General features: G+C 40.9%; 1 protein-coding gene across 1 annotated transcript in view; it reads left to right on the top strand.

Annotated features, from left to right (window-relative positions):
• Window positions 1-23,423, top strand: part of slc1a8a (solute carrier family 1 member 8a) — a 59,934-nt gene extending 36,511 nt beyond the window's left edge. Inside the window, exons 5-12 of the mRNA XM_060941657.1 lie at window positions 13,423-13,465; window positions 13,632-13,839; window positions 13,927-14,026; window positions 16,620-16,853; window positions 17,179-17,373; window positions 21,455-21,589; window positions 22,713-22,809; window positions 22,980-23,423. Coding sequence (XP_060797640.1) covers window positions 13,423-13,465; window positions 13,632-13,839; window positions 13,927-14,026; window positions 16,620-16,853; window positions 17,179-17,373; window positions 21,455-21,589; window positions 22,713-22,809; window positions 22,980-23,144 — 1,177 coding nt within the window. The 3' untranslated portion in view covers window positions 23,145-23,423. The remainder of the gene's footprint in view (window positions 1-13,422; window positions 13,466-13,631; window positions 13,840-13,926; window positions 14,027-16,619; window positions 16,854-17,178; window positions 17,374-21,454; window positions 21,590-22,712; window positions 22,810-22,979) is intronic.
• The last annotated feature ends 1,834 nt before the right edge of the window (window positions 23,424-25,257 follow it).

The following is a 25,257-nucleotide window of genomic DNA, read 5'->3' on the forward strand; positions in this document are numbered from 1 at the left end:
TCTGGATATCATGCAGGCAAGCAGAGATGCGAGTGGACAGCTGTGTGTCAGGAGGAGGAAAAGAGAGAAACAATTGAGTGTCATTTGCACAGAAGTGGTAGGATAGACCATGAGCAGAGATAATTGGGCCGAGAGACTGGGTGTAGAGGGAGAAGAGAAGTGGACCAAACACTGAACCTTGAGGGACACCAGTGGTAAGTGGGCATGGTGCCAATACTGGACCAGACCAGATAACCTGGAAGGAGCAACCGGAGAGGTAGGACTTGAACCAGTCCAGGGCTGTCGCGCAGATCCCCAGAGCTGATAAGGATGGCAGAAGGATGGGGTAAAATTCATCAGAAAGGTCGAAGAGAATCAGGACAGAGGAGAGGGAGGCGGTGTGTGCTGCATGAATTGCATCACTGATGGAGAGACAGTCTCGGTTGGGTGTCCAACTTGGAATCCAGACTGGTGAGGATTCAGGAGGTTGTTCTGAGAGAGAAAAGAGGAGAGTTGGTTAGCAACAGCACATTCAAGCATCTTTGATAGGAAGGGGAGAAGAGAAACCAGGTGGTAGTTCTGGATGACAGAGGGGTCTAGGGTGGTTTTTTTCAGCAAAGAGATGATTTGTGTGTTCTCTTGTCTTTCCCATGTTGATTGATGAATAAGGGAATTTGGCCTCTGTGTCACCTCATATTTGTTCCCCAGTTAATCAGGAAGTGATGGATTACAGCTCGAAAGTTACGACACACTTCAATCAACTCACAAATGTACAATTTAAATGGGAAACAGGCTTCAGTTACATTGTGTTCACTAGAATTCCCAGGGGTGCCAATAATAGTGGTGTATGTGTGTTTGTTGAAAATAATTATTTCTTTAGGGATTTGTTTTTCCTCTGAATAAATTTATTCCAATTAAAGGTTAGATTTCTCTCGTTTTTTCAGTGAGATGAAACTGCTTCACCAAAAAGTGGATTTTTTTTCTAACCCTTTTTACAAGAGGTGCCAATAATTGTGGCGGGCACTGTATGTGCCAACAGGATGTCTGTATTTCACTCATAAATTCATGCAGGCAAAACACTGAGGCTAAGCACCAGGGAGATATGGACACAGCATACTCTAGCTAGCTAACATCAGAGGCCAACGCAGGCACAATAGACATTTTCTCATCAATGTACACTATATGGCCAAACATATGTAGACACCTGAACATCATATCCATATGTGGGTCTTCCCAGTTGTCTAGAATGTATGACGGCATATTACAGTTTCCTTTCACTGAAACTAAGAAGCCCAAACCTGTTCCAGCATGACAATGCCCCTGTGTACAACACGAACTCCATTGAAGACATGGTGTGCCAAAGTTGGAATGGAAGAACTCGAGTGTCCTGCACAGAACCCTGACCTCAACCCCACTGAACACCTTTGGGATGAACTGGAACATCGACTGAACAACAGGCCTCGTCACGAAACATCACGGCCTGACCTCAGTGATGCTCTTGAGGCTGAATGAGCACATATCCCCATAGCCACACTCCAAAATCTATTGGAAAGCCTTCCCAGAAGAATGGAGGCTATTATCACAGCAAAGGGGGACTACATCTGGAGTGGGATGTTCAACAAGCACATATGGGTGTGATGACTACGTGCATACAAACCTTTGGCTGTATAAAGAGGCCTAAAATAGTTATACCATTCATCTTATGATATAATATCACATGACCCTTGAAATTGGTGCATTGGATAAATAAGGGTTCTTAGCCAAAATGGGTTCTATATTCCCTTTCTGGCAGGAAAACACCCTGTTGAAGGGTTCTACACAGAACTAACTGTAAAACCCTTGAGTTTTAAATTCTCCATTTTTTTTCTCCTCCTAATCCTTATGACAAATCTGTTAAAAATCCTCTAACAGGTCATTTCCTAATCTCCGTACATCTATCTTTTCAACTAATTCCTGGGATGCTTCTAGATCTGCAGAGTCCATGTCATCCTTTCCTACACAATCCAATTAAAGCAGAAGGGTGGTTGAGTTATTTTTAGTAATCTGTACAGAGAACTGTTACAGGTTTAGGTAAATGATGGTGATGGCTGCAGAGGATCCTCTCATGATGACCAAGTTGGCTTGATGTTTAACTCATGCCAGTATGCTAACCAATAACTTCTATGCTTTACTATACAATTCTGTGTTTGTCTGAACTAACTGTAAGATGTGTTCTTTCCCTTCATTTGTAGATAGGTTTTGATCTGTCTGTACTGAAGGAGGTTGAATTGACAAAGTATGATCTAGAAACGTAGACCTCTGGCACCTAAGAGTTTCTGCCTCACGGATCAGTCCTGGAGCAAACAGTCACCGATACAGACACAGCTGCTCAGAGATGTTTCTCAATTTATTGTAGGACAAACATGAGTATACACCGATCAGCCATAACATTAAAACCACTGACCGGTGAAGTGAATAACATTGATTATCTCGTTACACTGGCGCCTGTCTAAGGGTGGGATATATTAGGCAGCAAGAGAACAGTCAGTTCTTGAAGTTGATGTGTTGGAAGCCGGAAAAATGGGCAAGCGTAAGGATCTGAGCGGCTTTGACAAGGGCCAAATTGTGATGGCTGGGTCTGAGCATCTCCAAAATGGTACATCAGTACGCAGTGGTTAGTACCTACCAAAAGTGGTCCAAGGAAGGACAACCGGAAAACCAGCGATAGGGTCATGGGTGTCAAAGGCTAGGCCATATGGTCCAATCCCATGGAAGAACTACTGTAGCACAAACTGCTGAAAAAGTTAATGCCGACACCTTTCTATTTTAGTCAGCATTAATTTTTTCAGAAGTTTGTGCTACAGTAGCTCTTCTGTGTGATTGGACCATATGGGCTAGCCTTCAACACCCATGACACTATCGCTGGTTCACTGGTTGTCCTTCCTTGGAAACAAAATGAAGCAGAGAGCAGAATGTGTGAGCGAAGATAAATCTCAAGGATTTAACGAACCAAAACAAGTAGCAATCAGACCAGCCTGTACCAGCTTCAAGCATACCAAACATACAGTGAGGTCCATATATATTTGGACACTGACACAAGTTTTGTTTTTTTACCTGTTTACTGAAACATATTCAAGTTATAGTTATATAATGGACATGGACATAAAGTACAGACTTTCAGCTTTCATTTGAGGGTATCCACATTAAAATTGGATGAAGGGTTTAGGAGTTTCAGCTCCTTAACATGTGCCACCCTGTTTTTAAAGGGACCAAAAGTAATTGGACAATTGACTCAGGCTATTTCATGGGCAGGTGTGGGCAATTCCTTCATTATGTCATTCTCAATTAAGCAGATAAAAGGCCTGGAGTTGATTTGAGGTGTGGTGTGTAGGTGCAATTGGTAATTGAGTGATCAATCTCATTAAATCTGAAGATCTCATTAAGTCATTAAATCAGTCTCATTAAATAATACCATTAATTTTGATGCTTAATAATAAATTACCAAACAGCTAAGTTATGGTATATTCCAAATTATTATGATCACTTACCGTATTACATAACTCGTATGCACCTTGGAATTCTTTGAGGTTGGGTACTTCAAAAATATCGGAACAACAAATAAACACACAGTTTCAATAATTAATTGAATTTATTATAAAGATAAAAATGGATAATAGCAGTTGGAATCATTATACACAAATATGATATGGTGTGTGTGTCTGTGTATGTATATATATATATATATATATATATATATATATATATATATATATATATATATGTGTATACTGTGTGTGTGTGTATATATATGTATATATATATATATATATATATATATATATATATATATATATATATATATATATATACTGTGTGTGTATGTATGTATATATATATATATATATATATATATATATATATATATACACACACACACATATATAATGTGTGTGAGGCCTTAGTGTTTCTAAGTACAGCAAGAGAGTTAGCTTTGGTTGCTAATTGAGATGTGTTGGCCACGTGTGGAGACACAGATTAGCCTTGTGTCGCTAGCTAAGACAAAGGAACGCTAGCTAGCATGTGTTTGTGTGTGAGCCTGTGGCCTAAGCAAAAAGGTTAGCCTAGCTTGCTAACGAGACAAAGGAATTAGCCGTGTGTTTAGCTAAGGTGGGTTGTGAGGCCTGTAGCCACGTGTTTCTTTTTTTTTTATGATTCACTGTTTTTTATTTAAGAACAAGATCCCAAGATGGGAGACAGTAACATTACAAAGTCAGTGATCAACACCCACCCCCAACCCCCCACCCCAACCTTAGATACACATCACATGACCCAATAAGTCATAAATGAAATAAAAGAAAGAGTTGACTAACAATAGTCAAAGCATGATATTTACCTTATGCTATAATGACATCAAATATCAAAATGGAAGAAGGAAAAAAAAAAAGGGCATGTGAGATATTTCATTGTGCATGATTTGCCAATAAGTCTGTAACCCCCTCTGCCGTTTTTTCCCACATTTGTATTGTTGAGACTCTTGCCCCATGGATTCTTGCCGTGGATAATTCCATCATTATAACATCTTGAAAATACAACAGCCACTTTTTAATAGGAAGTTTGTGTGGGGGAAGCCACCTCTGAACAATGAGTTTTTTCGCTGCTGTTAGGCCTGCAAGCCACACTTTCCGCTGTCTCTCTGTACATTCAAACTGTGAGTCATCATTCAGTAACAACAAGCTTGGTAGTAAAGGAATATCTAATTCTAATAATTCAGACAAAATAAAAGTTACCTCTTTCCAAAAGAACTGAACTTCCTCACAATCCCAAACCATATGTTTATATGTACCTGGAATATCTTTATTACATAGACTACAGCATAGACTCTTCGTGTGCTTCACATGGAACCTATCAATGGGTGTCCAGTATACCCTGTGACAAAACTTGAAATGAATCAGCTGATGATTAGGGTTCTTTGATGCACTGAAAATATTATCCCATACCCCTTTCCAATCTATAGAGTCTGTCTCTAAATCGCTTTCCCACTTAGCTTCTATTGAAATGGTAAAGTAGGACAATTCTAAGAGCCATCTATATGAAAAGGTGACAAATCCTCTGCAGGGAGAGATCAGTAATTTATAAATAACCGGGTGAATTTGCACATTTGAATCCCATGGTACCCCATAGGCACGTAATGCTGACCGCAACTGAAGATAGAGGAAAAATGAAGATTTAGGAATATCAAAAAGTTGACAAAGATTTTGAAAACTCATCAGTCCATCCCTGTTATATATATCACCCAGTGTATGAATACCACAAGAAACCCATGACTGAGATTGAAAAGGCATCTTTCCAGAAGTCAGACCATGATTATTCCAGAGAGGAGTGTGTGTGTTTGCTTTCTTGTCATATCTAACCTGTTTTTCTATTCTTCTGAAATTTCTAATTGTATACTGTATTATAGGACCAAAGTCAATATGTTTAGTTTTAGACAAAGTGGAGAATAACACATCTTGGAGTCTTATAGGATGCACTAGGCCTTCTTCAATCTCCCTCCAAGAGGTTAGTGACGATGAATCTAACCAAATTTTCACCGGACGCAACTGGAAAGCTTGATGATATAATTTGAAATTTGGCAGTGAGAGTCCCCCATCAGACTTGTAACGTTGTAAAGTGGAGAAACGTATTCTGGGGTGTTTCCCATCCCATATAAACCTGCGTAAAAGCGCATCTACTCTTTTCCAATAGTTAGTCGGAGGTGGCAGTGGAAGCATCATGCTAATAAAATTTATTCGAGGCAGGACATTCATTTTTATTACAGAGATTCTAGTTTGTAAGGAACCTGACATTTTGCTCCAAGTGGCCAGATCCCGCTGTACATCTTTGAGTATTTTTTCATAGTTACATTTTATCAGTTCAGGGAGTGATGTCTTAACATTTATACCTAAATAAGTTAGCTCTAATTTTACAGGAATCACTGAGGGTATTGTAACGTTCTTGGCCATGTTATTGAGTGGCATTAAAGCAGACTTGTCCCAGTTGATTTTATAACCAGATATAGCCTCAAATTCATCAAATACGGGGAGTAAACCATTGAGTGATTTCTGCAAATCTAACATATATAGGATAATATCATCCGCAAACAAGGATATCACATGCCTTGACCCCTTGATTTGGATAGGTGTAATAATCTGATATTGTCTGAAATACTGTGCTAACGGTTCAATGGACAGAAGAAATAAAGCAGGAGAAAGAGGTGAGCCTTGACGTGTACCTCTAGAAACTGAAAATGGATCAGAGTGTAGGCCATTTGTGCATACCATCGCTGAGGGGTTTCTGTATAGAACTTTAACCATATCAATAAACTTTGATCCCAACCCAAATTTATCCATAACTACCCACAAATAATCCCAACTGATTGTGTCAAACGCTTTAGCTGCGTCTAGTGACAGAGCTGCACATGGGGAATCCGCCTCATGAGAATGATCAATAATATGGAGCAAACGACGTATATTATCTGCAGCTAATCGTCCCTTCATAAACCCTGTCTGATCAAAATGTATGAGCTTTCCCATATAATTATCCAATCTTGAGGCTAATATTTTGGAGTATAACTTGAGATCAGAGTTTATTAAAGAAATAGGCCTATAATTGCCACATTCAGTATGATCTTTGCCTTTCTTTGGTAGCAGAGATATGAGTGCGGAATTCATATGGTCATGAAAATAACCCTGGTCCACCGCTGCATGTATGGCCTCCAACAATACTGGGCCTAGGCTGTCCCAAAACTGTAGTAACAACTCTGGAGGTATACCGTCCGGCCCAGGTGTTTTTCCCCTGGTCAGACTTTTCACAGCTTTAAGGAGCTCTTCTAGAGAAATAGGTTTACCCAATTCTTCAGAGTCTAAATGTTCCAAACAAGGGATATTTATGGCATCCAAAAACTTATGGCATCTGTCCAATTCAAACGTTCCAGTAGAAGAATACAAGTCCTGATAAAACGACTTAAATAATTTATTTATTTTTTTCGGCTCAAAAACTAGTTCCCTTTCAGGAGATCTAATAGAATTTATGGATGTATATTTCTCACATTGTTTTAATTTCAATGCAAGAAGTTTGCTAGGCCTGCTTCCATGAAAATAGTATTTCTGTCTAACCCTATGAATGAGGAATTCTGCTTTTCTTTGTAATAAATCATTCAGTTCATGTTTAGCTGCTGTTAATCTGTGTTCTACTGACCGACTATAGGTTTTTTTAAGTTGACCTTCAAGTATATCGCATTGTTGTTCCAACATTTTTACTCTCTGGGTTCTGACTTTATTTAAGTGAGATGAGAAGGAGATACAGAAACTCCTTATAAATCCTTTTGTAGCCATTCAAACAAATATAGGATCAGAAACAGAGTCTCTGTTAATGGCTAAAAAGTCAAGTAGTCCTGTTTTAAATTCAGTGAGAAATGTTTCGTTTTGTAAAAGACTAGTGTTAAATCTCCACCTTGGTGATTTTGTAACTTTGATCCCCACATCAATTGCGACTTGAACAGGGTTATGATCAGATATTGTCATTGGTAAAATGGAACATGAATGTACAGCTGTGTTAAGAGAATGTGATAGGAAAACATGGTCAATTCTGGAAAAAATTTTGTGGCTAGAGGAGAAAAAGGTGTAATCTCTGACATCTGGGTGGTGTGAACGCCATGCGTCAAAAAGATTGAGGTTAGTCAAAAATGCATTAAGGTCACTAGATGCCTGATGTTGTGCGGCAGACACTAGATGAGAAGACCTATCTATTTTAACATCAAGCACTGCATTCATATCACCTGCAACAATCAGCTCATACTCTGAGAATGGTAATAGAGTAGCTGAGAGCCAGGGGAAAAATGAGGCATCATACACGGAAGGCGCATATACAGATACAAAAGCGATTTTCTTCCCTTGGACTAAAGTACAGATTAAGGATAAACGGCCCAGGCCCAAGTCACTCTGACAAGTCATAGTTTTCTCAATAACTACGTCTAAATTTCGTCTAACTATAATCATTGAACCCTTCGTTTTAGATACAGCACTCGAGGAAACAGCGATTCTGTATGTCTTATCTTGCATGCGCGAAACATCTTCTATCTTCAGGTGAGACTCCGTAATGCATGCAATGTCTACATTATGCCTTCGCAGGAAGTCTAAACATTTCACACGCTTTGTTTTGGTATTGAGACCTTTAACGTTCCAACATAATAATGATAACTTAACCATTGTCGTCCGATATTAATCTTGTGTCCCTTACAAGTACGTAATAATTTGAGTCATTGACCCTGTATCTAAGGTTATCTCCCCCCCGTACCCTGACACCCCCCCATCCCACCCACCGTTGTCTAGCACAGACCCGTGTAAACCACATAATGCAGTCAAAATCCCCAGCTCACTTTCCCCATAAACAAAAGCATTCGTAAGATGGGCCCCCTTACTAAATACTATTCATCGCTAAAACAAAATATCCAAACTGGATAAAGTGCAAAGGAATAAGAAGCAAACAAGAAAAAAAAAAAAAAAAACCTCAATGTGGATTTTCGTTTAACAAGTCAGAGCTAACTTACCGTGAACTTGATCAACCATCGCTAGTAAACTGAACTGAAAAGCTCCCACATAAAAGGGTGAATATATCATGCATACAGATGTGCTTACGAATCATTGTAGACATGTCCAACTTTAGCAATTTTCGGTAGCAGTATGTCACAAAAAGTCCAAGTTCTCAAATCAGTCAATATCAGCCGGTGCGTCTTCCTCCGTGTTAGCATTCATATCCTCCGTGTTAGCATTCATATCCTCCGTGTTAGCATTCATATCCTCCGTGTTAGCATTAATGCTGTCTCCATTCAATGCAGGGAATGTTAGCTTCCTTCTTGAAGAGTTGGTGATGTTCGCTCGGTCGGGCAGCCCATTGCTGAACTTCTCCGCCTCTTGTACTGTCTCGAACGACAGCTCCTGACCTCGGTAGGAAACTCGTAAGGTAGCGGGGTAAATCAGGAAAGTAGATAGTCCTTTCGCCCACAGCTCTTTCCGCACAGCTTTAAACGCTGCCCTCTTATCGCTAGTGGACTTACTGTAGTCGGCGAAGAACAGTAGCTCCCTGCCCTCATCCCTGATGGGAGCGCCGCTGTTCTTAGCCTGCCTAGCGCCCTGCAGAATGGCCTGACGGTCCTGGTAGTTTAGAACTTTGAATATGAGAGTCTGAGGACGATTGGGTTTCTTGGGCGTGTTGGAGTAGATTCGATGTGCTCTTTCAATCTGTACAACTTTTGTTCCAAGAGAGGGGATCCATTTAGGCAGCATTTCCTGCAGGAATCTGATGGCATCTCCTCCCTCTCTGTTCGCTCCTAAATTCACTAGCCTCACGTTGTTCCGTCTACCATGATCATCTAACTCTGCCAGCTTGTCTTGAAGCTTTTCCACATCTGTTTTGACGGCAATAAAATCTCGTTTCAGCCCCCGAGTTTCTGACTGAATGCGGTCCACTTTCTCACCCAGACCTTTCATCGCTGTCATATGTTCTACCAAGTCCTTTTGTAATGCATTGACTGAGTCTTTCACACTACCAAGTGCGGCATGAAGCACCCTCTCCACCATAGCCTCAAGTTTACCTTGTTGTTGCTCAAGTGCTAGCAAGATGGCGTCATTACTGCTACCATCCGTGGCAGGCTTCAAACGTTTCCCTCTGGGAGAAGCACTCGGAGACGAAAACTGAGTCTGACTCTTCGACATATTGTAGACTGTTATACCTATGCCGTCGATAAATGTTAAATTGGAAAACAAAGAGCCCGAGAAATTAACGGAGTTTGGGGATTTGTGAAGAGCTCAGAGTTATCTGACCATCGCGCTCGTCGGTCCCACGTGACCCCCCGTAGCCACGTGTTTCTAAGTAACAAAGGACTAGCCGGTAGCTAACCCACTAGCTCATAACACTACTAAATCCACTGAAATCTTGATGAGGTCAAAATGTGTAATAAGGAAATTGAGGATGTTAGTAAGGAATAGAGAAGAGCATGCAAAAGCCTATCTATTAAACAATTGAGAGATCAGAACAAATAGAACAATTATGGAACACAAAAATCAGTGTGCACACTTAAGCAGTTCCTGAGTTTAAATTCACACTGCTTAATAAAAAAACCCCTAATTCCTAAGACTAGTTTTTATGCCCCAAAATTGCCAGTCTTACTCAGTATCTTGCCACTACGCAAGATTATGAAATGTTCCGAGACTTTTGGAGTTTCACCGTTGTGGAGCACGTGAGTCGATTCCGTGGAAAGCAGAGGATTTCTTGGTCCGAACGCTTCTTAGTTCGTGATGAAAAGAAGTCTCTGATCAATGTGCACAGCGCTTTTAATTAGAAGGAATTCCGGTCGCTTCTAACTTTTAATTAAAACTGCTTTGGGTGGCAGTTTGGTAACGTTACTGATAGACAAACAAAAACCGGTTGTAACTCATCTGAGTTAGATCGCGCGATTCTGGATTTACCTGGGCCAGTGGTAAACAAAAGAAAATGCGCTAAATTCTGTTTCTTGCAAGAAAGACGTCTTTTCTTGTTTTTTCTGGTGCAGGCACGCCCGGATCACTGCACAGGCTTCATATGGCTTCAGCCTAGGGGCCCCCACGCCCCCCGCCTCACAGGGGGGCCCCTAATTGGTCAAAAGAAAAAGAAAACCTTCATATTCATTGGCTCAAAATTAATATTTAAATAAACGGACGCTGATTGGGTGAGGCAAATCCGCCTTCCATATATAAACGTTAGACGTCATGCACGACATCACTCCACAGTTGAACAGTGAATATGTGTGACAGAAAATACGAGAGCGGTGCTCAAAAGCACAAGGCGCAACGTCAAAAAGCCCAACGTGACAAAGCTCTATTGAGCAATATACCAAAACTAACAGGGTTTTTAAAACCTAATGAAACCCACCTGGCAAGTGCAAGTCATCATGACACTAGCGTTTCTTGCGATAATTGACCATCTCGTTGCAGAACTAGATCGGAGATATGATTCCTACAAAACAATTAACCAAACATTCGGATTTTTGAATAACATCGTGTCCATGCCCTTGCCAGATCTCCGCAGGGATGCCTGTGAGCTCCAGAAACTATATTCTGGTGATGTGGAAGCAGATTTTGTGGAAGAGCTTGTGCAGTTTAGACAGTTTGTTAGTGAAATGCAGAACCAGGGCACCTCTACTAGATCTCTTCTGCAAGTTTTGAGAACGAGGAACTTGCTGCCGGTGTTCCCAAATGTTGACATTGCCCTACGACTCTTTCTGACTTTGCCTGTGACTAATGCCAGTGGAGAGCGGTCTTTTTCTAAACTGGGATTGGTTAAAAGTAGACTGAGATCCACCATGGGCCAATGCAGATTGAATCACCTGTCTCTAATGTCTCTTGAAAGTGACATTCTGCGTTCATTGAATTTTTCAAGTCTAATTGATGACTTTTCTACAAGAAAAGCTAGGAGGACAAACTTTTAAGAATGATACTGGTTGTTGATCATTAGTTTGCTTACTTTGTCTTTATTGCCTTTCATTATAGCCTCTTCATCGTGTACTTGTTCAGTTGCCTAAAAGGCCTACAGGCACATTCAATTGACAGTTGCATAAGTTGTGACAAGTTGTTGTCAATCTAAACCTTATAGTTTTTGGTGTTCTGTTTTTGCTGGCCCAGCTGTACAAAGTTTAATAATGAAAAAAAAAAAAAAAACTTTAAAATGTAGAAAATAGACAGTTCTTTACAGGTAGATGGGATAAGATGGTGGTGGCTGGGGGGCCTACAGCAACTTGTAGCCTAAGGGCCCCTGGCCATGTTAATCAGGCCCTGGGTGCAGGGTATCTCTTTGTGTCTGGATGGCTTGAAATCCAAGACGAGAGAGAGAGCCTCTTTGTCAGTGTGATCCGAGTCACATCCACGCCAAAAGAGAAAGAAGGAAGCGTTGCTCAGTTGCTTATAGCTTCATGGAGGATGTGACATAAGAAATCCCGCCCAGGCGTGACGTAGGTCAACGCGGAAGTTGGCTGATGGGAAATATAGTTCTTAAAGGGACTGTACCTACAGGTGCTTGCATTTGGAAGATTTTGCTGTGAAGAAAACATGTGGTCAAAGGAGCTCTCCATGCAGGTGAAACAAGCCATCCTTAAGCTGCGAAAACAGAAAAAAACCCATCCGAGAAATTGCTACAATATTAGGAGTGGCAAAATCTACAGTTTGGTACATCCTGAGAAAGAAACAAAGCACTGGTGAACTCATCAATGCAAAAAGACCTGGACGCCTACAGAAGACAACAGTGGTGGATGATCGCAGAATAATTTCCATGGTGAAGAGAAACCCCTTCACAACAGCCAACCAAGTGAACAACACTCTCCAGGAGGTAGGCGTATCAATATCCAAATCTACCATAAAGAGAAGACTGTATGAAAGTAAATACAGAGGGTTCACTGCACGGTGCAAGCCACTCATAAGCCTCAAGAATAAAAAGGCTAGATTGGACTTTGCTAAAAAAAAAAACATCTAAAAAAGCCAGCACAGTTCTGGAAGAACATTCTTTGGACAGATGAAACTAAGATCCTCTACCAGAATGATGGCAAGAAAAAAGTATGGTGAAGGCGTGGTACAGCTCATGATCCAAAGCATACCACATCATCTGTAAAACACAGTGGAGGCAGTGTGATGGCTTGGGCATGCATGGCTGCCAGTGGCACTGGGTCACTAGTGTTTATTGATGATGTGACACAGGACAGAAGCAGCCGGATGAATTCTGAGGTATTCAGAGACGTACTGTGTGCTCAAATCCAGCCAAATGCAGCCAAACTGATTGGTTGGCGTTTCATAATACAGATGGACAATGACCCAAAACATAAAGCCAAAGCAACCCAGGAGTTTATCAAAGCAAAGAAGTGGAATATTCTTGAATGGCCAAGTCAGTCACCTGATCTCAACCCAATTGAGCATGCATTTCACTTGTTAAATACTAAACTTCAGACAGAAAGGCCCACAAACAAACAGCAACTGAAAACCGGTGCAGTAAAGGCCTGGCAGAGCATTAAAAAGGAGGAAACACAGCGTCTGGTGACGTCCATGAGTTCAAGACTTCAGGCAGTCATTGCCAACAAAGGGTTTTCAACCAAGTATTAGAAATGAACATTTTATTTACAATTATTTAATTTGTCCAATTACTTTTGAGCCCCTGAAATGAAGGGATTGTGTTTAAAAAATGCTTTAGTTCCTCACATTTTTATGCAATCATTTTGTTCAACCCACTGAATTAAAGCTGAAAGTCTGAACTTCAACTGCATCTGAATTGTTTTGTTCAAAATTCATTGTGGTAATGTACAGAACCAAAATTAGAAAAATGTTGCCTCTGTCCAAATATTTATGGACCTAACTGGATATTCCTATCACTCGTTAAACCCCTAATTAGTGTTTATTTCTCTTGCTTTAGGAACATGATTCCTTCGAACCTCATAGAGGCCACATTTCAGCAGGTGAGTGAGTCTTCATTTTGGTCTAAGCAATCTACTTCAAAGTGAAGTAAACTGAAATAATGCTCACACTTTCAATCATGTTTTTGAAAAAGCCAATACTTTCTACTATGGCCACTGTTTCGATTTCAAATGCAGACCTCTCCATCTTTGTTCTCTTCGTTTGCAGTACAAGACAGATCTTGTTCCTATTCTTAAAACACAAGACAGCAACAAGCAGCACAACTTTGTTTACCTGACGCCAGATGACGATCATCCTAAAGGTCACACAGTGTTACTGGATCTCACTCCACCTCCTGATATTCACTACAAGATATATCCTGGAAGCAGCCACCAAATGAACGTGCTGGGGATTGTCATCTTCTCAGCCATTATGGGTGAGACATTTGAGACAAATACCAAATAAACACAAGTGCTTAGGAGAAAAGCAGATTACAAAAATGAACAGATGCCCATGCTTTCAGGGCTCCTGCTTGGCAAAATGGGTGAGCGAGGTGCACCTTTAATAAACGTCTGCCAGTGTATCAATGAGTGCGTCATGAAGATCATCAATGCGGCAGTGTGGTAAGAGAAGCAAAGAAATGTGTGTTTATAAATCGTATTGCTATCCGTAGTGCCGTGTTTTAGTCAAGACCAAGTCATGACCAAGGCCAGAGTGTATCAAGACCAAGATTTTAAGGGGTTGAGACCAAGTCAAGACCCAGGCAGAGCGATACCAAGTCAAGGCCATGATCAGACCAGTGCGAGGCCCACACTGCATGACACACTTATGATAAAATATAGAATATGCAAATCATAGGCACTTCTCAACTTTTATTACAGAAGATTTGGCTGACACATCCTCCCGCTCCGAGACAGCCACAGCTTCTTTTCCTGTTTTCCACATTCACTTTCTTGGAGTGCCTGTGAAGGGGAGTGGGGAGAGGTGACAGCCATGAACAGTGCCAAAAATTTCAACCTTGCAATAACTCACATTTTTGGTTGCGTTTGAAGCAGGAAATTTTACATCTAAATCACAGTAACGATGTTGACAAATAAACCAGACGATGCATAGGCAGTTTAGTGAAATCCCTGCATTGTGGTCTTGACTGGTCTTGAAATAAAATCCTGAGTCCTTTATATCTCAGACCAAGACAAGACCTTGTAAAATCGGTCGATTCCAAGACAAGACCGAGACCTTCAAAAAGTGGACTTGAGACCGGTCTGATCTCAAGTACAGTGGTGCTTGAAAGTTTGTGAACCCTTTAGAATTTTCTACATTTCTGCATAAATATGACCTAAAACATCATCAGATTTTCACACAAGTCCTAAAAGTAGATAAAGAGAACCCAGTTAAACAAATGAGACAAAAATATTATACTTGGTCATTTATTTATTGAGGAAAATGATCCAATATTACATATCTGAGCCCTGTGATGACCTGGCGACTTGTCCAGGGTGTACCCCGCCTTTCGCCCGTAGTCAGCTGGGATAGGCTCCAGCTTGCCTGCAACCCTGTAGAAGGACAAAGCGGCTAGAGATAATGAGATGAGATTACATATCTGTGAGTGGCAAAAGTATGTGAAACTCAAGGATTAGCGGTTAATTTGAAGGTGAAAGTAGAGTCAGGTGTTTTCAGTCAATGGAATGACAGTCAGGTGTGAGTGGGCACCCTGTTTTATTTAAAGAACAGGGATGTATCAACGTCTGATCTTCACAACATGTTTGTGGAAGTGTATCATGGCATGAACAAAGGAGATTTCTGAGGAAATCAGAAAAAGCGTTGTTGATGCTAATCAGGCTGGAAAAGGTTAAAAACCATCTCTAAAGAGTTTGGACTCCACCAATCCACAGTCAGACAGATTGTGTACAAATAGAGGAAATTCAAGACCATTGTTACCCTCCCCAGGAGTGGTCGACCAACAAAGATCACTCCAAGAGCAAGGCGTGTAATAGTCGGCGAGGTCACAAAGGACCCCAGGGTAACTTCTAAGCAACTGAAGGCCTCTCTCACATTGGCTAATGTTCAGGAGTCCAGCATCAGGAGAACATTGAACAACAGTGGTGTGCATGGCAGGGTTGCAAGGAGAAAGCCACTGCTCTCCAAAAAGAACATCGCTGCTCGTCTGCAGTTTGCTAAAGATCACGTGGACAAGCCAGAAGGCTATTGGAAAAATGTTTTGTGGACAGATGAGACCAAAATAAAACTTTTTGGTTTAAATGAAAAGCGTTATGTTTGGAGAAAGGAAAACACTGCATTCCAACATAAGAATCTTATTCCATCTGTGAAACATGGTGGTGGTAGTATCATGTTTTGGGCCTGTTTTGCTGCATCTGGGCCAGGACGGCTTGCCATCATTGATGGAACAATGAATTCTGAATTATACCAGCAAATTCTACAGGAAAATGTCAGGACATCTGTCCATGAACTGAATCTCAAGAGAAGGTGGGTCATGCAGCAAAACAACGACCCTAAGCACACAAGTCATTCTACCAAAGAATGGCTAAAGAAGAATAAAGTTAATGTTTTGGAATGGCCAAGTCAAAGTCCTGACCTTAATCCAATCGAAATGCTATGGAAGGACCTGAAGCGAGCAGTTCATGTGAGGGAACCCACCAACATCCCAGAGTTGAAGCTGTTCTGTACGGAGGAATGGGCTAAAATTCCTCCAAGCCGGTGTGCAGGACTGATCAACAGTTACCAGAAACTTTTAGTTGCAGTTATTGCTGCACAAGGGGGTCACACCAGATACTGAAAGCAAAGGTTCACATACTTTTGCCACTCGCAGATATGTAATATTGGATCATTTTCCTCAATAAATAAATGACCAAGTATAATATTTTTTGTCTCATTTGTTTAACTGGGTTCTCTTTATCTACTTTTAGGACTTGTGTGAAAATCTGATGTTGTTTTAGGTCATATTTATGCAGAAATGTAGAAAATTCTGAAGGGTTCACAAACTTTCCAGCGCCACTGTACTACCATTTCCACCTACTTCCTTTATCACAAGGAACATTATAACATTTGATGGTGGAGTAAACATTGGCCTACAGAGAACAAATTTTAAAAAGATTAAATTAAATAAAAAATCATAACGTGTTTGTGATTTGGGATTCGACCACCCAACTGGCCACTAGCTCAGAACCTGCTCCTGGTTTGTCTCATTTTCTTCGTAAGGTATTTCCCGTTTGGGATCATCTTTCTGGTGGCTGCGAGGATCCTGGACATGAGTGACCCCTCCACACTGGGGAAGAAGCTCGGCTGGTACACGGTGACCGTTCTGACTGGACTGTTCATCCACGGCTTCATTCTTCTTCCACTATTTTATTTCCTCTTAACACGCAAGAACCCCTTCACGTACATCAGAGGACTGCTGCAAGCTATGGTCATTGCCTTAGCCACTTCCTCAAGGTTAGGAAGAACATTAAACAATTAATTCTATTCACGATTGATCAATGTCCCACTGACTCAAATTTTAAATGACCTTATACAGGCATACCATATTATCATCTTGGTTGTTAGTAATAATGATAATAATATTAACTGAAAAAAGGCAATCCCTTTGTATGATTGTGAAACCTCCTCATGGAAGGTGTGTATGTATAAGAGATGAAGATAATCTCAAATTATAAGAATAACAAATTAACTCATTAAGTGGCTGGTTTTCATCACCAATTTGAAATTTTACTTTTGAGAAGTGTCAATTCATGGCTTTGTGTAATATAATTCTCACCAGTTCTGCCACGCTGCCCATTACCATGAAGTGCTTGCTGGAGAACTGTCATGTAGAAAGACAGATCGCACGCTTTGTCTTGCCCGTGGGTGCCACCATCAACATGGACGGCACTGCCCTCTATGAAGCGGTGGCAGCCATCTTCATCGCTCAAGTCAACGAGTATGACCTTGATTTTGGACAGATGGTGACAATAAGGTAAACATACTCCTACCTTGTTTTGTGGCCAATAACATCACATGGATTTCCATAAGCACACAGGAATTCGAACTTGCCCTTAACTCAGGGTTGTCTCATTTCATCTAGTATACAGCTTTTTCCTTTTTTAAGTAGTCAGCAAAACAAAATGCACATCATTACATGTTTCTATCAACCACTGCCATATGATTAACTCTGAAAGGGTGCTACAAGATTATGTAAGCAAAAAAGCACCAGTGTGAGATGTGTCCAAAATGGGAATCAAGAGTGCTGTAGGACACTGTTTTTCTAGGGTTCTTTGAATAGTTAGTACGTTCTGTTAGGGAAACCCTGCTGTACAGACTTTTTCAGGGTTCCCTCATACCCCTTTTTGACCAACAGGGAACGGATTCTTTGAACCTTGGTGCCAGCTAGCAAACCTGCTCATGTTTTGACCAGTTTTGTGCAGAACCATTGTAATCAAGGATGTGTCATGAATGCAGGGTGTTGCACAATGCACAACCATTTTTTTCTGAAGATGTAACCTTTTCCCCATTACATTCTCTGTTGCTGCGCTCGGGTTCCATTCCAAACTAATGACACGCCCACCATGATTTGTGTCATGGTGGAAAAACCAGGTACATTTTTTTTTTCCTAGCTGGGAATCAATTTTTCAGGCTCCGAACTGATTTATTTTTGGTCGAAATGCTCTGAACAGTTCAAAATTTGGTGCGTGAACAAGATCAAAACCCGTTTCCTGTTGGTCAGAAAGGTTGAAAAGTCCCTCCAGTCAAAGGGACTACCCAAGAACCCTTAAAGCAGATATGCAGAACCTTTTTATTTTTAAATAAATTTGAGTCTATCGTATCTCCATCCTTGACTCTTGTATGCTGCAGAAATGGGAATAAAAAATATATACTTTTGAGAGTTAAAATCGACCACAAAGTTGGCATTCAAGCTGCCTCACTGAGCCAGCCAGCCCTGAGTGCGTGACGTCACAGCGGGAACCGGTTTTAAGGCCGAGGCCTTTGACAGCTACAGACCAAAGTCATATCAATAAAAATTTATGGTGAAAGTAAGAAATCCCGTTACCGACTTGCTCAACTACGACTGATCTGACTTCATTGATTGTGGGTTGACTCTCATTAAAACAGGATGGGGGTTATAGCTTGTGCAACATACATGTACATGCATGCATTTTCAAATAATCAGATGAACTGAGACAATCACATTCTGAAGCAAATTAAATAATCTTATACCGCTAACTTAAACACACAATACAAGTTACATGCATTAATCTAAATGCAGGGAAACAACATTTTTGTTGTTTTATATCCAAATGAGAGTCGGAGCTGACCTGTCTGTGTTCTCGCTTCTTGAAGGCCGACCTTGTGGCCGATTGTTTTGAAACAATCTGACTTTCAGTTGTTTGTTCAGTTCTCCATTCATTCACTTCTTCCCCATAAGGGCGAGATGGCAGCGATATTCAGTTTAGAAATCAGACGGCTGCTCCACTCATTCTCTATTTTGTCCATACCAAGGACTCCGCCATTACTGCTCGGCTCAGGCAATTACTAAAACCCGGGACGTCACTGGTTTTAGTAACAACTGTGGAGAGGTCACTGCTCGAGTAATGTATCCCATCCCGTTCCATCCCAGGTTTTAGCAACAACTGAACTTTCCTTTTTAAAAAATAAATAAATAAATAAAATACTTTATTTTATTTATTTACTATTTATTTATTTATTTAACTAAATACTTTAGTTTTCTTTTTCTTTAATTGTTGGTACTGCACCCTTTTTCAATACGGGCTTATAGCCAACACTCCTCAACAGATCAGAGGTCTCATACGAGTCTTCAGTAAAATGTGTAGAGGAGAGACCACTTCGTAGCCACCCAATGGGCCCGTGAACTTCTTGCAAAAAGCATCCAAATCTTTGCAGTTTGAACATTCTTGGGCCATGAATGCAACGTAAATCCACCTTCTGTCGTGTTGCTGCACTCACCAGCAACACATCTACGTGGCATGGCGATAAATTAGCTCAAAATGGAGGATCGGAGTTGCAGTCAGCTGTGTTTTAGTATCACGGAAATGGTGATGAGACCGATAGCCTTCCTGCTGTGACGTCACTCAGACCGCTACCTATATAAATCACTTTAATCATAAAAATTACAATATTAGATTTATTGTTAACGCTTAAAACTATTCCTGTGCCATTCTTGAGGTCTCAAGGCGTTTATAAACGAAAGTGAGGCCATGGTTCTGCGTATCTGCTTTAAGCTTCTAGATTTTACTTCTGATGAAAATCATACTGTAGTTGCAACTTTTCTAGTTGCCTTGGCAACCACTTACTGGATCTGGCTATATCCAAAACCACATACTACTGCACTAAATAGTAGGCTTGAAGCATTATTTTGACTTTTCCACCATAGTCAAGCATATCAAAACTGGAGAAAGGTGTTTTTTCAGACGTCTATGTCGAATGTACAAATGTGCTTAAAAGCAGGTTCTGCTCTGCCTGAGAAAGTTGCACATTTCAGTTTGTATTTGATACCAAACAAAGCAAATGTTCTTATTCTTAACCACGCCGAAAAGTCCAGCTTGGTCTAAACTGGAGCTGCTAGAGCATGTTTTCCATCTTCCTAGTTAGCTATCCAAACCGATCAATAAACGTTTTGGGGTTTTCTCAAGAAGAACTTGTCTGCAATGTATCGTTAGTTAGTTGTAATTCAGAAACGGTTTCCTTCCTACCAGCTGGCAAACAGTAAACTGGTCTACCAGTTTAACCAGCTTGCATTTTGGCAGCGGACAACGCTGGAATTTTCAGCAGGAACCGAAGTCAAATTCTGCATGTACTGTATGATTTACTCTCAGCTTCATTTGTACTATTTGATTAGACCTTCTTGTGCCCTGTTCAGAATATTCTCATAATTGTACACTACCGTTCAAAAGTTTGGGGTCACCCAGACAATTTTGTGTTTTCCATGAAAAGTCACACTTTTATTTACCACCATAAGTTGTAAAATGAATAGAAAATATAGTCAAGACATTTTTCTGGCTATTTTGAGCATTTAATCGACCCCACAAATGTGATGCTCCAGAAACTCAATCTGCTCAAAGGAAGGTCAGTTTTATAGCTTCTCTAAAGAGCTCAACTGTTTTCAGCTGTGCTAACATGATTGTACAAGGGTTTTCTAATCATCCATTAGCCTTCTGAGGCAATGAGCAAACACATTGTACCATTAGAACACTGGAGTGAGAGTTGCTGGAAATGGGCCTCTATACACCTATGGAGATATTGCACCAAAAACCACACATTTGCAGCTAGAATAGTCATTTACCACATTAGCAATGTATAGAGTGGATTTCTGATTAGTTTAAAGTGATCTTCATTGAAAAGAACAGTGCTTTTCTTTCAAAAATAAGCACATTTCAAAGTGACCCCAAACTTTTGAACGGTAGTGTAGCTGGTAGAGATGTAATTTTCCACTGAAAAGCTCTCTGCGTTATACACTCACGGGCCATTTTAATAGGAATTTGTTCTTGATTCTAAGATTCCTGTTCTTGGCTGTAGGACTGGAACCCAGTGTGCTCTTCTGCTGTTGCATGCTGAGATGCTTTTCTGCTCACTATGGTTGTAAAGAGTGATTATATGAGCTGCTATATCCTTCCTGGCAGCTCGGACCTCTCTTATCAACAAGGCGTTCATTTCCACTCTCAGAACTGTCACTCATTCAGTGTTTTTAGGTGTTTTTTTTTTGCACCATTGTTGTGTGTGAAACCCCCAGGAGATCAGCAGTTTCTGAAACGCTCAAACCAGTCCATCTGGCTCAAACCAATACCCATGCCACAGTGAAAGAAAGTCACACTTTGAGATCACAATTTTTCCCGTTCTGATGTTTGAACATTGACTGAAGCGCTTGATTTGTATCTGCATGATTTGACGCATTGTGCTGCTGTCAAGGGATCGGCTGATTAGAGAACTGCATCAAACAGCAGGTGCATGGGTGTTCCGAATAAAGTGGCCGGTGAGTGTATATTAAATGTAATTATCCGTGGACGGAGCTTTTTTTTTACTGATATTTGTTGTTCACTGGACAGCATAACGGCCACCGCTGCAAGCATTGGTGCTGCAGGGATCCCTCAGGCTGGCCTTGTAACCATGGTGATAGTGCTGACATCTGTAGGATTGCCACCAGATGACGTCACACTGGTTGTAGCCATCGACTGGATTCTGCAAGTTGAACATATATTCTCTATCCTTAGTGATGTAAAATTAGAAAGTTGGACCGTGATAGTAAGCCAGGATGTTTTAATAATGTGATGATAAAAAAGCGTTTTGACGATGAACAACAAAAATGAGAACAAAAACTTAAAATAGAGCCTTAGAAATGCTCTAATATTTTTTTTGTTTATCAGCTACAGTATACTACTCATATTTAACAATTATTCCATGAAATCTGGTCATACATGAGCTGATAGCTGATGAGGCGCGTAGCACTGAGCACCAAGACTGCGCCAGAAGGTGCGACAGTCAAGTGTTCACCCGCTGTGTGACCACAACTTTTAGCTCACGTGTAGATCACCATCAAAATGCCTCATTTTCATGGCAAAGCATCGCGAGCTGTAGTGTGACCGTAGCTTAACGAGGCAGATGTGACATCGGACGCAACCCAGCACTCGTACCCTACCGCGAGTAAAAAAAAAAAAAAAATGAACTTCAACGTGAAGAAAAATTCGCGGCCCACTAGATGGCGCGGCCCAGTGGTTGACAAACACTGCTATAAGCTATGTATGACGAGATTGAGTAGAATAACTGTTTGTCTCTCCACATTCACTACAACAAAATGAGAAACGGAGCATTTTTATTTTTTGCGAATTTGATAAACTTCTATACGAGGCACGGTGGTGTAGTGGTTAGCGCTGTCCCCTCACAGCAAGAAGGTCCGGGTTCGAGCCCTGTGCCCGGCGAGGGCCTTTCTGTGCGGAGTTTGCATGTTCTCCCCGTGTCCGCGTGGGTTTCCTCCGGGTGCTCCGGTTTCCCCCACAGTCCAAAGACATGCAGGTTAGGTTAACTGGTGACTCTAAATTGAGCGTAGGTGTGAATGTGAGTGTGAATGGTTGTCTGTGTCTATGTGTCAGCCCTGTGATGACCTGGCGACTTGTCCAGGGTGTACCCCGCCTTTCACCCGTAGTCAGCTGGGATAGGCTCCAGCTTGCCTGCGACCCTGTAGAACAGGATAAAGTGGCTAGAGATAAGATGAGATGGGTATTCTCCATCGTGTTTTATTATCAGGACTGTATAAATGTACGCGCTCTGGACGAGACTGTTCTGTGTTGTTGCTTTTTCTTTTCAAAGGGACCGATTTCGAACAATGATTAACGTACTAGGAGACTCCCTGGCGGCTGGAATCATTGGGCATTTGTGTCGGAAAAACTTCACCACTGATAAAGGGGTATGAAAAACCTCATTGCAGTCTAGTGCATCCAAACACAACTGCAGATTATAACACATTTAAATATTTCGACATTTAATATCTAGCTTGCTGCCAGAATAATGTGTATAAATCCTACATAAGACGGACAACTGGCTGGTTTTGGCATTTATCTTTCTCCCACCCCGCAGGGATCGGCCAGTGGATCATGCCAGAATAGAGATCATGGCCGAAACATGGAGAACGCCCATTTGACTGAGGTGCCACTGCTTGCAGGAAAGGACTGTGTGTATGAGGTGGTTGGAGACACGGTTATTGAGCGGCCCACCGTCTACTACAACATCTGTCAAGTTTAACCTCGCGAGTGCCTTACAACCAGCACATTTTGGAGACAAGTCTCTACAGTTGTGACTCTACTGGTAGTTAACCGAGCAAGCAGATCAAAATTACAGACAAAGAACAAAAGGCCCGACTGCATAAATCCCGGCATTGCACACTTTATAAGAGTGATGTTCCAGCAAAAATACGCATTGCATGTATTGCCTTAAAATTGACTTCATTTTGTGACCGTCATTTTTGTACATCTAAGAGTTCCAGACCTCTGTCTGTAGTAATTACATTACGAGCAATTTGCACAGAGATAGAAGTGTCTTTATGATGTACATATTGTTGCCACACTAAAAATATGCATACGACATCCATGCAAAAAATGACTTGTACCTCGTTTTAATAGACACGTCGTTTTGACATGAGCTCATCTGGCCAACAGGTGACAAGCTTATGCCATCATATGTTGTCCGTCGTCCACATTTTATGAAAATCGCCTCTTCTTTTTCACTTCTACACTGATTTTTATTCTTTTTGGCAGGAAGGTAGGTCTGCCTGGGGTGCATATACTGTAGCTTCTACCCAAGTTTGCAATTAATAATGAAGATATGGAGTAATTAAGCTCTAACAAATAATTTACATGCAAATGGTTTCTTCTCCCTCAATTCTTCACTGATTTTGATTCTTTCTGGCAGGAAGGTAGGGCTACCTCGGGTGGGTGCATATGACTTCTACCCAGATTTGCTTCATTACAATTACAGTACAGCACAGATATCATAAACACTGATATTGTAAAGTTATGGATAATGTAAAGTGATTTTCATTTCCCGGCATAAAGTCCATTAAATATAAAACTTTTGGCTTATCATAAATTTTAGGTATAAAGTCATTTTGATGTCCCCAGGGGCCATAAATTACACTTATCATAAAGTTTTCCTGTCAAGCACCCCAGAAGCCTGCAAAGTTATCTTAACTCAGAGCCCCCACTGTGGATTCAGTACAGAACTAGAAGACTTTGTCAATGCTGACAAGAACGTGGAGAGAACATCCAAACTCACAGATGAAGAGATTGTGACAGAAGTTCAGAGCAAGCCAGAAGAAATATCTGAAGAAACATCTGACAAGCCATCATATGCCAGTGCCATGGCAGGTCTCAATCAACTTCGAAGGTACATGGTGGCCCTCCCTGGACGACCCCTTCCCAAGATGCAGGAATATTTGAAGGATTTGTTAGCTATTGAAAATGATCTTGATGTCAATCACCATGTGATCAGTGTCAAACAAACCACAATCAAAGATTTCTTCTGATGTATTGGTGTTACTATTAAATATAATGCATGTGTTTGCAAATAAAGATTGAATTTGAAAGTGTGTTTCTTTGCTCTCTATTAACAAGTGACTTTAGGCTTATCATAAAGTTCTGATATAAAGTTTTTTCCAATATCCCAAGGACTTTACGATATCAGTGTTGTACTGTATTAATGAAGTTATGAGCTAATTAAGCCTTAATGAGCAGTTCAACAAAAATAGCTGCTTCTTGGTCAATTCCTTGCTGTTTTGGGTTCTTTCTGGCAAATAGGTCAGTATTCCAAGGGTGGATATAGCTTTGTTTGCAACATTTATTGCACAAGGTGACCCACTTCAGATTGGTCCTTCTGGACTAGGCGGGGCCAGAGTGAGCTACTCTGTCACTGACAGTCTCGTTAAGTGCCTGTGGACAAGCAAATTGAGACTGATTATTAGTACATGACATTCCCCCATAGCATGTACACTCCCTGGCCACTTTATACAGGTTCCGGACCCTGAACAAAACACAACACCCGCTCATTCATGCAGTTATCCACTCGGCTAATCATGTAGCACAATACACAAGATCATGCAAAGACAGGTCAACAGCAATTAATGTTCACATTAAACAGATGGGACTGTTTATTTCAGAAACTGCCGATCCCTTGGGCCATTATTAAAAAATGTTTCCGAGTGCCGTTTGTGCGGTTGAAATTTTTTTTTTTTAACGCCGGTTTTGAGACATTTTTTTCGGTTTCGTAAATCTAAAATCGAACTTGACATTTACGCATTCCGCGCAGAATATAGAATCGAATCAGCTCTGCGCACGTGCCGTGCGGCACAAAAAATTGGCAG

The sequence above is a fragment of the Neoarius graeffei genome, chromosome 15, assembly GCF_027579695.1.
Source record: "Neoarius graeffei isolate fNeoGra1 chromosome 15, fNeoGra1.pri, whole genome shotgun sequence".
NCBI classification, from domain to species: Eukaryota; Metazoa; Chordata; class Actinopteri; order Siluriformes; family Ariidae; genus Neoarius; species Neoarius graeffei.